Raw genomic sequence first — 17,439 nt, forward strand, 5'->3', positions numbered from 1 at the left:
GTCATATCGAATTATCGTCTCTTCAGTTCTTTGCTATTATTTCTTTAATAAATATAAAAAAAGCTTTTTCCTGAATTAATTCACTCTTTATATCGCTAGTTTATCGACATATTTACGAGACAGTGACACGAAATAACCTCGAGTTGTTGTTTATAGACGGTCTTCAGTGCGCATCTCGGAACGGTGGAGCGCGTTCGGCTATTTTTGTTTTGTAGCCCCAGTTATAGCGTAAATATTGTTTTTAGTGTCGAAATGCGATACAGCAGTGACTTTTTTTCATAAATTTTTGCTCGTGTCGTATCAATTGCAGCCGCTAGACCGTGAAACTGTTGCGTTCATTTACTTTGCAAAATTCACTTTCAAAATCTATTTTGCTAACGAATCGGTGCTAACGCTAATGTAAATGATTTTCTGTGTCCCAAACCCAGTGCCAAATTAATTCCGAAACGATAATTTTGTGTCAAAACAACTATTATGTTGAAGATATTGTGATTAAAAACGCCAAATATGTCGTGCCATACCTGTTCTGCTTTTGAACTTGGAATAACCGGTTGTTGTTGTAAAATAAATAAATATTTAAAAATATAATATTCTATTTTTAAAATTTATTAAAAAGTTGTGTTAAAAGAAGTGAAATCTGACTAAATGGCACTTTTGATAGTGAAATTGCCTGTATTTAGTGTGTTACAATGAGGCGGGTGTTTGGCGTGTGCTCCGACAGCTGGCTACTTTGCGGACAGAATGTGAGGCTCTAGCTGTAGCCGTCACTAGATGTTGTCTGTATGTTTCTTTTTTAATTTTCTCATCTCACACTGGTCAATCATGCTATAGAGCCATGCAATCATGGTGATTTGAGCTATATCTGGCTGTATATTGCAATGTGCTTCCAATGTTGTATTTAACAAGTTATAAAGAATAAAATAAAGTTATATTCAAGTAACTTAAGCATTCTTGAATAATCATGTTTGATAATTTGCTGCCCAATTTAAAGAAAACACAGTAGATTGCTTTTAAAAAAAAATTGCTTTTATATTGTAAAAAGAAAAGCAGGAACTGGAAACCTTGATTCATTTGGGTTTTTTATGTTTGTTACCTCATAACTCTGTCATTTATAGATCAATTTGGAAAACTTTTTTTTTTACAAAAGAATTTACTTTCTGATTGGACCTATAGAATTTTTTTCAAAATAGGTTCAGTAGTCCAATTTTTAAAAACATATTTTGATTATATTATTGATAATTTTTTACTGAACTAGGTGTTAGTGTATGAATAAAATGACAATCAAAGATTGATGACTAATATTTTTGTATTATTGTATTGGAGGGTTGTATAACTTCTGGTAGTAATAGCGGTGGTTACTTTTCGAGTCTTGGCAGTCACACACATACTAATGGTAACGGAATTAAACAAAATAATTCTAAACAAATAACAATTGTCAATTTGTGTCATAATATATTAATTTTGCATCATTAATTGAATAAATTTAGTATTATTATCTTAAAATATCCAGTCTTTGTTGTAATTTAATAATTATCCTCAATATTAAAATAGCTTTAATGATGTAAGTAATTTATCATTGTCAATATTTTAAATTTATGTCTCTCTAACATACCTAATCTATTAAAAGAATAAATAACAAAATAAATTTGTATTTAATTCTTTATAAACATCAATAAAATCTGTACTAAAACAATATGAAACAATTAGTGTAGTTAATTGGTGCTAAAACTATAAAATGTGATAGAAGTTAAATTACAAACATACAACTTTACTTGTTTTATAAATATAAAGGTGAATTTGTTTTTCGTTACCTTATAGCACTATAATAGCTTAACCAATCATGGTTAGTGAATATATTCCAGTCATGTAGATGAAGTCGTGGGTAAAAGCTAGTACTCCATAGGGGTATTATTGTGAAAATTTGAGTGCATAGACAAATAGAATTTTTTAATTACTTTATGAAATAATATCATCTCATGATACATGCATTATCTGCATTTTTAAATAATAAATGAAAGTATATTTTATTCAAGTTAACTCAAATATAGGCATTTTTAATAGTAATTTTTGTATGTATCTATCACCCAGTTTTGAATGCAATTTGTCATTTTTAAAAAACAAAAAAAAAAAACAAAAGTCAAAGACAATGTATTCCTTAATGTACACACAAAACTACATATATTACTGACACAACAATTACTTGTATATACATATATATTGACATTGGAATCACATTGCAATCATCTCCCATTTTTAATGCATGACTATAAATGATTTTTGGAAATTGTATATTTTTCTATGAAATGTACTGGTATAAATATAGATGGTCTGTATGAATTTCTGTGTTTACAAATAAATATTTGCATGTTTGTTGAAACCTGAAATTGTTTTATAAGCATGCACTAAATATGATTGAAGAATTACTTATTATTGTTATAATTAAGATCTGTGTACCTTATAGTATTGCAAAATATCCATTTTTCACTACTATAAGTACATTAAATATAAGAAATATTATTGTTTATTTGTGTCTAAATAATAGTTATTGAGAGAAACGGGGTTATATTTCATATAATTTCACTAAAATGGTGTCTAATTTTTTAAATAATTCGCAAATTCAAAGTTAGTCACATTATGATTTTGATGCAAAAATGGTGATACATAAGATGTGCCATAGATATTATAAAGTATATATATATATGCAATATGTATGTTTCTGTACATGTCTGTTTTTTTTTTTAATGGGTGATAATGAAATGGTAACCCCACCCGTGCTAACGGTATACACCGGTGGTGCACCAATGAAGGATGATAGGTAAGACTGAAGTAGGTCTGTTAGCCCATCGTGACGAATTCAATAAGAATTGTTCACGATGATTTCCAGGGGGAACCATGTGGAGGTCGACCTAATAGGGCAAATTTCTAACAATGGGGCTGTCAAACTCCATTGCTAACAATCCCTTTCCCTCCTGTACATGTCTGTAGGTGATACCTCATACAAAATGAAGGTTATTTGCCATTTAATAATGAACTCTATACACCTCAATTGCTTTACTTAAATAAGGTCAAATCTAATCTTCTTTGAAAACCACTTATTTATTTTAGACTTATTTATTACTTATTTATTGTATTTTGTAATAAATTTTTGATTTTATTAGAATATATGTGAATTCTTGAATGATACAATTTGATTTATACTTATTAACATTATTTAATTATGTTTTTTTTCTCTTGCTTGACATAATTTTTTTAGATTTTTTTTTAAGTCAGTTTGGTACCCGTTAGCGACTTAATAACTTAGCCAATTATTATGAAATTTGGTAAACACATACTATTTGGGATGGAAAAGGATTAAAGGCTACTTTTTATATGGGTCAGTGAATATATCACGAACATGCAAACAAAGTAGGGGTTAAAAGCTAGTGATTTATAATTACATGAAAACTGACATGTCATATATAAATTTTGTATACCTATATATTATTTGTATGCCATATATGTTGAACATGTGGAACAAGATTATATTTTGTTAACATCTGCATTTATTTGTAGGCATCTTTTATAAATAAAACAATCTTGAATATTGTATAATTATAAATTATTTATTTATTTTTATTAAGCGAAGCTTACAGCTATTTTTGTATTCTATTGTGTCAGCCGTTAACTGTCCACTGTTGAACATAGGCGTCCCCCTATGGAGGGGTTTTGCCAATAGTTGCCATGCTTGGCTGACGGTTTGGCAACCGCAGTTTGGCCTTTGGTAATATTTTATGAGGGATCGTCAAATTCAAATTGTCTTTATTCAAATAGACTTTTTTATAAGCACTAATAATTGTTTCTTAATGTTCTGCACCCTGCAGTAGATCGGACAATTGTTATCTGTTGAGAAGAGCCCGCAAGAAACTCGACAGTTAATCTTTTAAATCTCTGTTAACATTATCACTGTCCCACTATAATTTCCCTTAGTTGCCTTTTACGACACCCACAGGAAAAGAAGGGATAGCCTATTCCATACCGAGACCTACACAGCTATAATAACTTAATAATTAAATATATATTAACAACAGTAAGCCAATTAAATGCTATCACATATAGTGAACAAAAATTTATATTAGGTTTAGTCTAAATAATTAATGATTGGCCAAACACAAGCTAAACATTGTTAAAATCATTGTGAGAATAATTTAATTGATTTGAACAAAGATATATAAAATGCAATATACCCAACCAGGTCGACCTCCTCGCGGTTCCCCCTGGAAACTATCATGATTAATTCCTGATGAATTTATCATGATGGGCTAACTGGCCTGTTTTCATCCTCATCGACTATGCCCCATTCTCCATTTTCATCCAATTTAAAAAAAAAAAAAAAAAAAACAATGAGAGTTCTCTCCGCCACAAGACCATAGATAATTTAATAAATATTATGATCATAATTAATTTTGTTTTCTCTGTGTGATTGTTTACTCTATCTTAGTCTAATTCGCCATTGACCTATAAATGTGATTAGCGAATTTGATCTATGAATAAAAAAAATATATTTATAGATTTAATTGAATATATTGAACGTTATATATGTTTTTTTTTTGCTGGATGAAAATGTATTACTAATGCAGTGAAGGGTGATAGATGAGAATGACTTAGCCCTTAATATGATATATATGTTAAAGTAAATTTGTTTCCCTTCCCCCCCCCCCCCCCGTTATACTATGTTACTACGTGAAAAATTTCAACAACACTATATATATTAATATAGTCAATATTGTATGATTAATTTTTTTTAATGCAACTTAGAATGGCAAACAAGCTGACGGTCCACCTGATAGAAAGTGGTATAGTGCTAAAGGCATGAACAGTATTATGGATATGTCCATGTCAATTATGACAGAGTATACTGTGACGCCCATGATACCCTTAATAAATGTTAAAGTGAATTTGTTTGTTTGTTACATCTTAGTGTCTTAACGGCTGAACCATGACATTTGGTATACTCATTTATGTACTATATAGAGGATGGAGTAGGCTATAGATTATTTTTTATATCGATCGGTGATTATAACGTTAATATATAATAATATTTCGTCACGTAAACGAAGTTGTGGCTAAAAGCTAGTATCTAGTATAAAAATCCCCTCAACAGACATTACTGAAATTAAATTACTTAATTATATAATTGTGTATTGTTTGCTCCGATCTGAGTGTTTTTTTTTTTTTTTATACAACTTAGAATGGGCAAACAAGCTGACGGCCCACCTGATGGGAAGTGGTAACCGTCGCCTATACACATGAGCAGTACCATGGACATAACAGAGTGTACTGTTTCGCCCATGATACCCCCCATGCGTTGCCATTCTTGAGGACTAAGGTGTTATTCCTCTGTACCCTGTAAATTCACGCTATATCCCACCCTTCAAACCGAAACACAGCCATGCAAACACAACTGCTTCACGGTAGAAACACGAATGGGACAGAGGTACCCAAGCAATCGACTTTTGTACAAAGATAGGATAGTTTATATTCTTATCAGTAAAAATAGACCCGGTGGGTAGCGGTAGGGGGGCGACAAAACACCGTTTACCAGGTCAGCACGAACAGCTATAAATTTTTTTAATAAATGAAAAGTAATGAATTGAATTCTTGCAAGGGAACGTACAGTTGTTTTATATGCCGTTTTATGGACGGAAACAATAATAATACATATTTCGAATTTAATAGCCTGCTTTCACAAAGAAACAAGTAAAAGCTATCATTATTATTACAGCAATAGTTATCTTGAAATTTATAGTGCAATGTAAGTTTATCGTTCATAAAGTAGAAACATTAAATACATCTAAGCTATGAAATCCGATACGTCGTTGGCGAGTTGGCGCATTGTACGCATCTGATGTGAGTGAATATAAATTGTTAATAGTTTCCTATCTATACATTCAATTTTAAAAATAGAACTATAAAAAGAGTATTATTAGGCAGTTAACTTTATCTATGTTGCAAATCCGTTCTTTTTTTTAAATTTTAAGCAATATGAAATGGGCAGTTGCGTAAGAAAGACTAGGAGACTTGTACAAAAGTCGATTGCTTGGGTACCTCTGTTCCATTCGTGTTTCAACCGTGAAGCAGTTGTGTTTGCATGGCTGCGTTTCGGTTTGAAGGGTGGGATATGGCGTGAATTTACTGGGTACAGAGTAACAACATCTGAGTCCTCAGGAATGGCAACGCATGGAGGGTATCATGGACGAAACAGTATACTCTGTTATGTCCATGGTACTACTCATGTCTATAGGTGACGGTTATCACTTTCCATCAGGTGGGCCGTCTGCTTGTTTGCCATTCTAAGTTGTATAAAAAAAATAGACGGGAATAATATATATTATGAATATCAATTAACACATTGTGTCGCCTATGGTATTGCATTGTCTCTTCAGACAACTAATATAGATGCTTTTTATTTTTCCCTCCAAAAGTTTGTAATCGAAAACTTAATCAAAAAAAAACGTACAAGAATTGTCGCTAAAAGCTATATTTTCCAGACAACCATTAGATAGAGAGAGGGGAGAAATTATAAACATTTGGTCAAGGATCATGATATAATTCTACCCTACTGAGATGTGATGATGTTGGAAATTGTACTGAGCAAGTTCAGGCCAAAACAACACATGTTTTGTAATCTATTGTATAGAATGGAAACATACATAAGCCAATCATGTAAATTAACAACCGTAACTCTTAATTTTTATGGTTCAGCTACATTACAATAAGTGTCATACGAACACATTAATTGACTAGTCATCAACGTAACAGATCCTGTGTTTATGAGACGACAAGATAATAAATATCCCATGATAGCATACAGGTCACCAGACAGACGTATTTAGGGGAGGGGGCTGGTGGGCTGTGCCCAAACCAGATTTATACGACATGACGATTTTTAAAGAGGATACTAGAAGGGTAAAAGAGGAAAGGGAAGACCGAGGAATAACTACATGGAACAGATAAAAAAAACATTAGGTGTCAAGTCGTATAGAGAGGTCAAAGTTATTGCCTGGAATAGAGCTGGCTGGAAAAGATTGCATGAATTAATTGCACCGATAAGAGGAAACTTTTAAATGAAAAAAAAAAGGCTGGGATTCTTTGTGTTTTATAAGTTTTGTATAGAAATAAATTTAAGCACACTTTCACAGGAATGACAGGCATTTTAAAACTGCTGTGGAGCTTTGACTATCTTCGCGGAAAGTAGTTGTTATGCTAAATGATCGGACCATTCGCTCCTATATAAGTGTCAAGCTTCACCTATTATTAACTATTTATATATCTATGTTTGGCCATGTGGTTTCGGAATGGTTAAGGAATAGGCTACCCGTTTCTATCACGTGAGTGTCTTAAGAGGCGACTAAGGGAGGGCGAAGGATGGGCAGCAGCGCCCTCTTAAAACAACTCTAAATCCCTGACTGTGGTTGCCAATCCGTCTGCCAAGCGTGGCAACTACTGGGAAAATCCGCCAAGGGTGAACCTTATGTTCAACAGTGGACAGTTAAACGCTGATATCATGATAATGATGATATCTATGCTACAAACCGATTGTTTAACAGGAAATGATCTTAACCTTATTGTCGAGCTAATGACCAACAGCATTATAAAGTGATTTTGATAACAGACCGGTTTCACATACGCAGTATGCATAAATTGTAGATGCTGAGATGTAACGAAATACAATAATTGAGACTGTGTTCCATAAAAAAAAAAAAACAGTTATTTTAGCGTAAAAACTAATCTATTAAAGTGATTTTAATAAAATGTTATGGGACGAATTTCTAAAGATATCCTTTCGTAAAAAAAAAAAGAATTTAAAGAAAGAGTTATGAGGTAACAAACATAAAAAAACAACCGAATTGACATTGAAAAAAACACACATTTTATTTTGTTTTGTATATTCGTTTTCGCAAATTTTAATTTTAGCCTTAATGCAAGCTGTACATGGTGTCCGAGTTGGGGACCTGGATTCCTGAGATACAGATCTCTGATCTAGTTTAGGGTCCAGTCTCCCACAAGTTTTACAGACCTTTGTACATATAATATTATAAATACATATATAGTTGTATTTTTTCATGTAACTGTATAACAATTAGTCCATTACCTTAACACGTTGAGCGCCACGCGTATTTCTACAGCAATCCCGTTCAGGCCATGCGCGCCGCTTCGAAGCGCTGGTACTGCAGGAGCTGGTGTTTCCTATCGTAGTAGAAGGTAGTTTACGTTTGGAACCTGATTCCTATAAGCATTCATTGAACACGTAACGCACCAAGTCTGTTTTGTTTTCTGTAATTCCGTAAAATAGTGTAAAATTTTATAGTTCTCATGTTACACGCTGTCAGACACCGATGGCTGACGCGGCCTAAACGGAAAGTCTAGTGTCAGCCACCGATGGCTGACATGGCGCTCAACGTGTTAAGGTTGTCTTGAAAAGATTGCTCTTAGCAATAAGACCGCCTTACTGTACTTATACAATTGTATCGTTGTGTTGGTAAATTGTCTTGCTTATTTCCTATATTGTATAACGCAAATAAAGTATACTCATTCATTCATTCATTTTCTGTAAAATTTGTAGAGAAAATAAATAAAATAAAAAAAAACTTCCCGCTTTTTGAAGTCGGTTGAAACACTAAATAATATAAATATGATGTCTTAAATGTCTGGGCTAATAAAGGATAGGTATTAAAGCAATGTTTTTTTGGGGACACAAGTCCCTTATACGTGTAAGCCATAAATAACGCTTACGAGTTGATAGATAAAATAAGTAAAATTGTTTTTGAGCAAGAGATGTTGTGTTTACCTACCTAAGAGACAGTAGTTACGGTTCAACAACCGGATCTTATAAAAATGTTATTACATTGTGTGTTCCTCGTGTGCCACCAGTAGGAAGCGATATTTCTCCTCAGCATTTGTACAAAAGCAGTAAAATTATAAATTCTGTCTCGCATAGAGACAGCAGTTAACCTACTTCCTTGTGTTTTATGCCGCATAAAAATATTACTGGCGGCGGTGATCGTTGCCAGAACAACCTCAGTTACTTGTGTTAGCTTTATTTATGATATAAATATAAATATATATATATATATATATATATATATATATATATATATATATATATATATATATATATATATATATATATATATATATATATATATATATATATATATATATATATAAGCCAGCTTTTAAACACAAATTACGCACCTGTTTCTTATAAAAGTCACTTTCCTTTCCTTTAAGCTTCTGCTCTTCTGTTTGAGTCATACATTACTATTTGCTCTTCTATTGCAGTTGTTTTATTTAATTGTTTTATATAGTAATATTTTATGTATGTATGTATTTATTATATGTATATATTTATTTATATTAATGTATTATGTGTCTCTTTATATGAATTTATCAAGTATTGCTTTATTTTTCCTCTATTCAAAAATGCACCGGCTACGTATTTCTCGGTTCGCCCAATGGCTGACTGATAGAGAACACCGTCCGGTGTTAAGTCCGTTAAATGTATATAGAATTTTACTGTGCATTAAAGTTTAAATAAATAAATATATAATCCATGCTATTATTATAAATGTGAAAGTGAATTTGTTTGTTTGTTACATTATAGAGCTTTAACGGTTTAACCAATCACTAAGTTTAGTATACACGTACTATATGGAATAGAGAAAGATATAGGCTACTTTTTATCCCGGTGACGCGGATCAAGTCGCAGGTAAAAGCTAGTATATCGTATACCATAACAAACCCAACTTTCATATCGTCATAGTGGTAGAATACTGACGGATCTGACAAAGATTACATATATACATCCGTCAGTATTCTACGACTATGACGATATGGTAATGTAATTTTTTTATATATATATCAATGCTTAGAAATGTTGTTTTTGAAGTCTGTAAAGAAGTAAGATAATTCCTGACCTTATCATTAATATTAGTTTTTGACATGTGAAATCGAAACATCCGCGACTATGTCGTAGCTTAACATTAAATGCTCACTTTTCGCCACAGTCAGTTAAGTGCCACTCGAGATAATGTAAAAAGTCGTTAAACAGTCGTAAACACTTCACGCCACTTGACTTTTATCTATGTCGTGATAAACTTGAGTATTTAGATTCTGTAGTCTTCGAACATAGATTTTTCTGATTTAATTTGATAAATAATCTGCAATTTTTAATAAATTAGTGATAAGTAAAAGAATATCTTTATTTCCTTTAACAAAATTATCCTATGGTACAATATAGCTATGACCCCACACTAGGCAAAGCCTGTCTCGTGGAAGTCAAAGCAAGTCATTTTACAGTTATGGTGCGGCGAACAGGGTTAATCTAATTATATAATGTTTTATGTGAGTTTGGGTACACGTAGGTGCATGGTTTGTGTGGGTGTGTGCGTGTGCGCGTGTGAGTACGCGAGTGTGTGTGTGTGTGTCTCTCTCTCCCTCTCCCCCCCTCTCTCATCCTCTCCCTCTCTCTCCCCCCTCTCCCTCAATCTCTCTCTCTCTGTGATGTTTATAGAGAGACGTTGCTACCCATCCTTCGATTTTTAAATTACTTAAGTCGCCTCTTACAATACCCACGGGAAAGGAAGAGGAAGCCTATTCTATGGCGGGACCACATGGCGATATTAATACATTAAAATCGGTTTCCATCGTCCAAGATATCCAGTAACTTACACTACACAAGTGTCTATTGTGTCACAAAATACACATCGATTCAGTCGTGGCACAATCGGTTATGTTGATATAAAAACCAAACTATTTGCACTGATCCGATTTTGCTGATATTTCTGAGACCTATTAGAAAGTACATCCTTTCAGACAAAGAAATAATTTTACAAATTTATTTACAACAGACAGAGTTATGAGGTAACAAACATAAGAAAAAATTAAGACCGAATTGAGAAACTAAGAGACGTCCCCCTTTTTTTTTTAAGTCATTTGAAAAGTAACTGTAAACTACGAGATGTTTCGTGGATACCCTACAAGGACTTCTTTCGTAAATTCGTAAATATTTTGTTTCTCAATTAGCAGTTATTTGATTTACAAAGAAAAATGACAGCTTTATATCGTAAACTCGTCTATTTTAATAATAATTTTTAAAATTAATTCACAATTGGCGTCGTAACGCTTAATATAGTCTCAGAAAAATTAAGACTAATTGAGAGAGATATATATTATAGTTTATTTGCATTACTTACAATCCGCCTGCCAAGCGTGGCAACTACTGGCAAAACCTCCCAAGGGGGAGGCTTATGTTCAGCAGTGGACAGTTAAAAGCTGATATGATGATGATTTACAGCACACAAATCACAACAGACAGATAGACAACACACAAAAGCGACTAAAAGAATGCATATAAAAAGAAAACAATACATAAAAGAAACATATTTTTTTTTCCTTTTGTACGTGTGCCAGAACAACACGAAATGGTGTTAATTACTTCTTTTGGATTTTTATAAAAAAAAAAAAAATTAATTGAAAGCGTTCACTCTTGACGTGCTTCAGACATGCATATTGCGTTATAAATAAATAATTACGTTATGCATATTACGTTAAATGCCCGATCACACTACGAAATTCCATTCCAACACATTTTGTTATAACAACCTTTGTTCTAACAGAGGTTGTCTGAAGGAGATCGCTTTCAGCGATAAACATTGCCTATTGTTTACTCTGTATTATTTTATATTTGTTATTCGTTCTTGGGTTTTTGTTTCAGATATTTTAATGTATTTTTCAATATCTGTTAGTTACACGTATTTGTGAAGCAACGGTGCTTATATGGATATTTTTCGTGTTAAAGCATGCGATATGGCAGTAAAATTACAGCGGAGCATAACGTTATAGTTCAGGGGGGAAGGGATTGTTAGTAATGCGGACTACCATTCCCATTGCTAGCAATAAACCCTGACAAATCGACCTCCACGTAGTCCCCCATAGAAATCATCGTGCTGAATTCGGTGTCATCACGAGGGGCTAACTGACCTCTTTCATCTCACTTATTATTCCTCACTGGTGCCCCTCCAGCGCATACCATTAGCGCAGGCGTAGTTACCATTGCATTATCATACATTATAAAAAAAAATATAGTCCTTAGGAATAGGCATGAGGTGTACCATAGACATCTTAGCGTAATCCATGATATCCGTAACGCTGTTCATGTCTATAGGCGACAGTTACCACTTTCCATCAGGTGGACCGTCAACTTGTTTACGAATCTAACATTTTGCTGACCGGTGGCGAGTAAACTCGTGATTGTACCAGCGTGTAGGTACGTCCTCCTACCACGACGGGCAACACCGTTTGTATTACAAAGCGTTCATGACCAAACAATTACTTTGCTTTGTATTTAGGTTTTTATCACATTGTAGTTTAATTCCAAAGATTTCAATCATGAGGGGAATTCCCGGTCAGCGAAGTGCTAAGTATCATAAAAAAATAACAGTAAATTATAGGTATGTGTCCATCTATCTATAATATTATTTGGCTCTATAGTCGATAGTGACACGTTCATGTATTGTCGTGCAGGGTTCCCCACACGGGTCGGTGATGTCATGCCAGTCACTGGCGGCCCGCGCCTTCACGGAGCCTGACAAGGAGAATATGACGCACTGTGCCACCGCTGGACTGCACAGGTAACTTTTTTTATACAATTAGAATGGCAAACAAGCTGACGACCCACCTGATGGAAAGTGGTAACCGTCGCCTATAGACATGAGTAGTACCATGGACATAACAGAGTATATTGTCTCGCCCATGATACCTCCCATGCGTTGCCATTCCCGAGGACACGGGTGTTATTCCTCTGTACCCTGTAAATTCACGCCATATCCCACCCTTCAAACCGAAATACAGCCATGCAAACACAACTACTTCACGGTAGAAACACGAATGAGACAAAGGTGCCCAAGCAAACAACTTTTACGTCGACTAGTTTCAAGAAGTACATTTGTAAACCAGAGAGAGACTTTGTACAAAAGTCGTTTGCTTGGGTACCATTGCCTAAATCTTATTTTTGCTGCTAAGCAACTGTGTATGTAAGACTGTTTCAGTTTGAAGGGTGGGATATGACAGTAAAGTTATCCCTGTGGTACTGTTTAAATCTATAGATGATTATTACCAAGTCGTATAAAATGAGGGAAACGGTGATCCATTCTATGCCGGAACTACATGGAGTTCCGGCATAGAATGGATCACTGTTTCCTTTCCTTTGGATATCGTAAGATGCGATTAAGGGAACTTAATGATCGAGGGATGAGCAGCAGCATTCCTCCTAAAGACATCATCAAAGGTTAATTGCTGTTGCCATCCCGCCTGCCAAGCGTGGCAACTACTGGCAAGACCCCCTTTTATAGTGGAGACCTATGTTCAGCAGTGGACAGTTAATGGCTGATATGATAATAAAGATGATAAAAAGGCCTTTATATAGATTGAAATCTTTCTACGCATTTCCTCTAAATAATTTTGAGAGACGCATGAAAAAAATAGGTAGTAAGCTGACACAGTTGGAGCAATCAGCGAATTAGGTTCATCAATTGAATCTGCTCCTGAGTTTTGTATCAAATTATGGAAAATTTTAGCTGTATTTAATGTACCGTCACATGTTGAGCTACTATATAAAAAAGACATTTAAATTGCAGTAGATTTGAAATGTCAACTGTATATGTTTTCAGATCGGTGAGATTCAGTTCAGACTCCCGCAGCTCGACCAGGTCAAGCAACAATGAACAAGATTGTAAACGAGAAACGACAGGTAAGCAATGATATGTATCGAAGGAAATGCAAGAAATATTATTTTTTATTAGTATTAAACTATGAGGTATATATTAGGGTTTCTTCAGTGTCGGCAACGCGCACGTGACACCCCTAGTGTTGCAGGCTTTCATAGGCTACAGTGGCCGTTTACCATCAGACGGGCTGTATTTTTTTTTATAACAGGGGGCAAACGATCATGCGGCTCACCTGATGGTAAATGACCACCGTCGCCCATGATCACCCACAACACTAGAGGCATCGTAGGTGTGTTGCTGGCCTTTTAAAAAGGAATATACTCTTTTTTTTAAGATTGTGATATATTGATGCTTATCTGATGTGTATGTAGCGATTCATTGCGCTACCTCCTTTTAACCGCGCCAACAATTTTTACGTCTATATAATATTAAGACTCTTTTTCGTTTGCATAATTTAGAAACTTTGTGACATTTGAGTTTTAGTTTATCTGACATCTATCTTTCTGTCTTTGCAAATCCTATTTATTGTAAAATATTAAATACTGATTAAATGTTATTGTCGATTGCTGTTCATTAGTTTTCTTCTGTCTTATAACTGCAAGATAAATAGAATCTTTATGCAAGCAAGGTTAGTAACTAAATGCTATAGATATCCTTAGTCACTACATATATGTTTGTTTGTTACTTTTATGATGTAAAAAAATATCTCAATAATGCAATTTCTACCTGTGCAGAACAGGTAGGAATTGTAGTAATTATTTTTACAATATAAATAAAAATCAAATGCTGTTTAATGTGATAGGCGAATTTTTTAAGAATATTTAGATTGATTTGAGTTTTTCAACCGACTTTAATAAAGTAGATTCAATTCAATTTTAATTCGGTACTTTTATCTTTTTTTATCTTATAACTCCGTCATTTATAAATTGAATTTGAAAAGTATTTATTTATCTGAAAGGATATGCTATCTGATTAGTCCCATGTGTTGTATTGTCATATTTTAAAACATAGATTGATTCATAGCTAAAGTTTTTAATTTAATATCTTTGTCATAAAAGTTACAATAGTTTTTTTTATATAATTCTTTTGACAACCTCAGAAGGAGGTTTGTACTCCTACACCATGGAAAAAATGCCCATCAGAATTGATACAGTAGCTTAGTTTTTAAATAAAAATAGCTTGTTTTGTGATGATTTAGGCCATTTTTTTTTTTTGTGGAACACTATCTTAATTTATTTAAAGTTAGTATACCATAATAATAGTTAAGGTATTCAAGAAAAATAGAAATTCAATTTGGACAATGTCCGTTCAATTCAATTCAATTTATTTATTGCATTCTACAATATTATTATGAAATATGTTAATAATTAATAAAGTATATAGTAAATATAAACCGTTCAGCTGGTTTTTATAATAAGCTAGAATAGAAACAAGAGCGGGTAGCTACTTTGCCCAAAAGATAAGTTTGGCAATCCAAAGAGGTAATGCTGCCAGTATCTTGGGTACGCTGTCTCGGTGTGGTGCGTTGGGGGATTACTTATAATTAGTATTAGTATTTAACGAATTGTATATTAACTTTAATTTATTGTTGTATTGTTTTTATATAATAAGAGCTATTTGTAAATGAAAGGAATAATTACATATAATTGATTACTAAATAGATCCAGCAATTTATATATAAATTAAGAAAAAACTACCAGCACAATTGTTATATAAGCTAGAATATGTTGAAGATTATTTTACTAATTAATTCAATGTCTAATCTAGCCTTGTAACAATTGCAGGCTCCATATCGCTGACGGCGCTGGCCGTCACGCCCGTGTCCCAGACCTCCGCCATGAGCCAGTCGGCGCCGCCCTCCTCGGCCACCTTCGATCTTGCCGAAACGGTTAGTTCACTGATTATGAAAAATAACTTCAACAACTAAAACCACTGAAGACTTACGCACTAAAAAGTACGAAACAGGAAAATATTCTTATCTGTAATTGTTATTTATTCACACTCTATTGGGGTGTTTTGCCAGTAAATAGATAGATAAATAATTTATTTACATTACTTACGGCACACAAATTACAAATACAAACATACACATAATACACAGTAAAAGAGATAAAAGAATGAAAAACAAAAAAGCAACAAAAAAAAAACAAAAATCACTACGTTTGGCAGGTGGATTAGCAGCCGGAGTTAAGTTTTAGTAATGTTTTAAGAGGGACGCTGCTGCCCATTCCTCGACCATTATGTACTACTTGTTCTTTCTTTATTGTCTATTAAATAAATAACTTACATGTAGATTATTATAAAAGCGTTCGTCACTATTTTGTATACATTTAGAGGGCGCCGTTTGATATAATTCAATTGACTTCAATTTTTTTTTTGTGTCACTTCATAGCTCCTTAGGGCTGGCTGTACTAGCCACGACTCATACGCACTACGGCCCAAATGAGAGGCTAAGCGCGGAAAATAGAGTCCAATTTACATTACATTACATAGCTCCAAGTTATACACCGATTTATAACATTCTTTTTTTTAAATCTTTTCAAAGGATATACTTACAAATTGGTCCCATTGGAAATTTTATCAAAATCCGTTCAGTAATTTTTAAATCGAAATCACATGGTTTTGCCACAAATTTAAATCTTTTTTTTTTTGTCGAATAATTGTAATAATTCATTTTCATAATTATCATTAATATGTGCTTGTTAATTTTTTTTTTTATTATCGTTTCATTTGTGTTCGGCGCGGCAGCCGGCGCCGGCGCCAGCATGCCGCTTCCCGAAGCTGGAGGAGTGCGCTCACTTCCACTACGAGCGCGTGTCGCTGGGCGGGCTCAGCGTGCAGGCCGCGCCCTGCGAGGACCAGGCCGCAGACCCAACCGAAGGTAACGTTACTCTTATCAACTCTGTTCCACCTCCATAACATACCACATGCTGTCTGGTGTTCCAATCAATAAATAAATGTTTTAATGAAATGCTATAAAATATAGTGTTAATTCCGCCTTTTATACCAAACTTTTTTTTTTGTACTGGGGTCAATAAAGATAAAAATAGAACGAGACAGCGACTTTCGCTATTTCGTTTTTTTATCTGTGTATGCAAAAGCGAAGTCAAAGCAGCTATATAGTTATATTTAACCGTTTGAGTGCCAGTGGTAATTAAAAGTGCCACGTGAAGTCAATTGCTGTTTAGCTAGCTGTAGAAATATTATTAAAATTGGATAATTTTTGGAGGAGACACAGTTTTTTTAAAGACAAGGGACATGACATCAATACGACAAAGATTTATTTGGTATTTTTAAATAGATATGAGTAAAAGTCAATGGTACTAAAACGGTTAAATGAGTGTTGAAAAGTTTTGATAATTTTTGTCACTTTTGGTAGGGGAAAGTGTTGTACCTATGCACGGTTTTACCTGTGGACACTACTGATATCTTAAAAATTAAACACATAAATTGAACGAATTGAACGCATCCATAAAGTATTTTTGATATGTGGCAACAATGACTTGTTGCCATGTTGTGTTTTTTGTTCAGTAACCGGCAACAGTCTGTTAAAGGTTTTCGCTCAAAAAAGTAATTATTAATCTCTTTGTAGTCCTATATTTTTGACAATATACGCAGAATATAAATAGCATGGTATTGAAAACGGTATATCAGTATATACCTAATTCAACAC

At 33.7% G+C, this 17,439-nt stretch overlaps 1 protein-coding gene across 6 annotated transcripts in view; it reads left to right on the forward strand.

Annotated features, from left to right (window-relative positions):
• Positions 1-17,439, forward strand: part of LOC113516398 (GTPase-activating protein CdGAPr) — a 94,691-nt gene that overhangs the window by 54,504 nt on the left and 22,748 nt on the right. For 2 of the 6 annotated variants that reach the window (XM_052893039.1, XM_052893040.1), the window contains exons 1-5: positions 39-743; positions 12,565-12,671; positions 13,710-13,789; positions 15,551-15,654; positions 16,515-16,647. In XM_052893039.1, coding sequence (XP_052748999.1) covers positions 690-743; positions 12,565-12,671; positions 13,710-13,789; positions 15,551-15,654; positions 16,515-16,647 — 478 coding nt within the window. In that variant the 5' untranslated portion in view covers positions 39-689. Of the gene's footprint in view, positions 1-27; positions 781-12,564; positions 12,672-13,709; positions 13,790-15,550; positions 15,655-16,514; positions 16,648-17,439 lie in introns of those variants that run through there. The other 4 variants (XM_052893044.1, XM_052893042.1, XM_052893041.1 and 1 more) reach the window with 4 other exon arrangements.

The sequence above is a fragment of the Galleria mellonella genome, unplaced genomic scaffold (genome assembly GCF_026898425.1).
Source record: "Galleria mellonella isolate WM207_F2 unplaced genomic scaffold, CSIRO_AGI_GalMel_v1 utg172, whole genome shotgun sequence".
NCBI classification, from domain to species: Eukaryota; Metazoa; Arthropoda; class Insecta; order Lepidoptera; family Pyralidae; genus Galleria; species Galleria mellonella.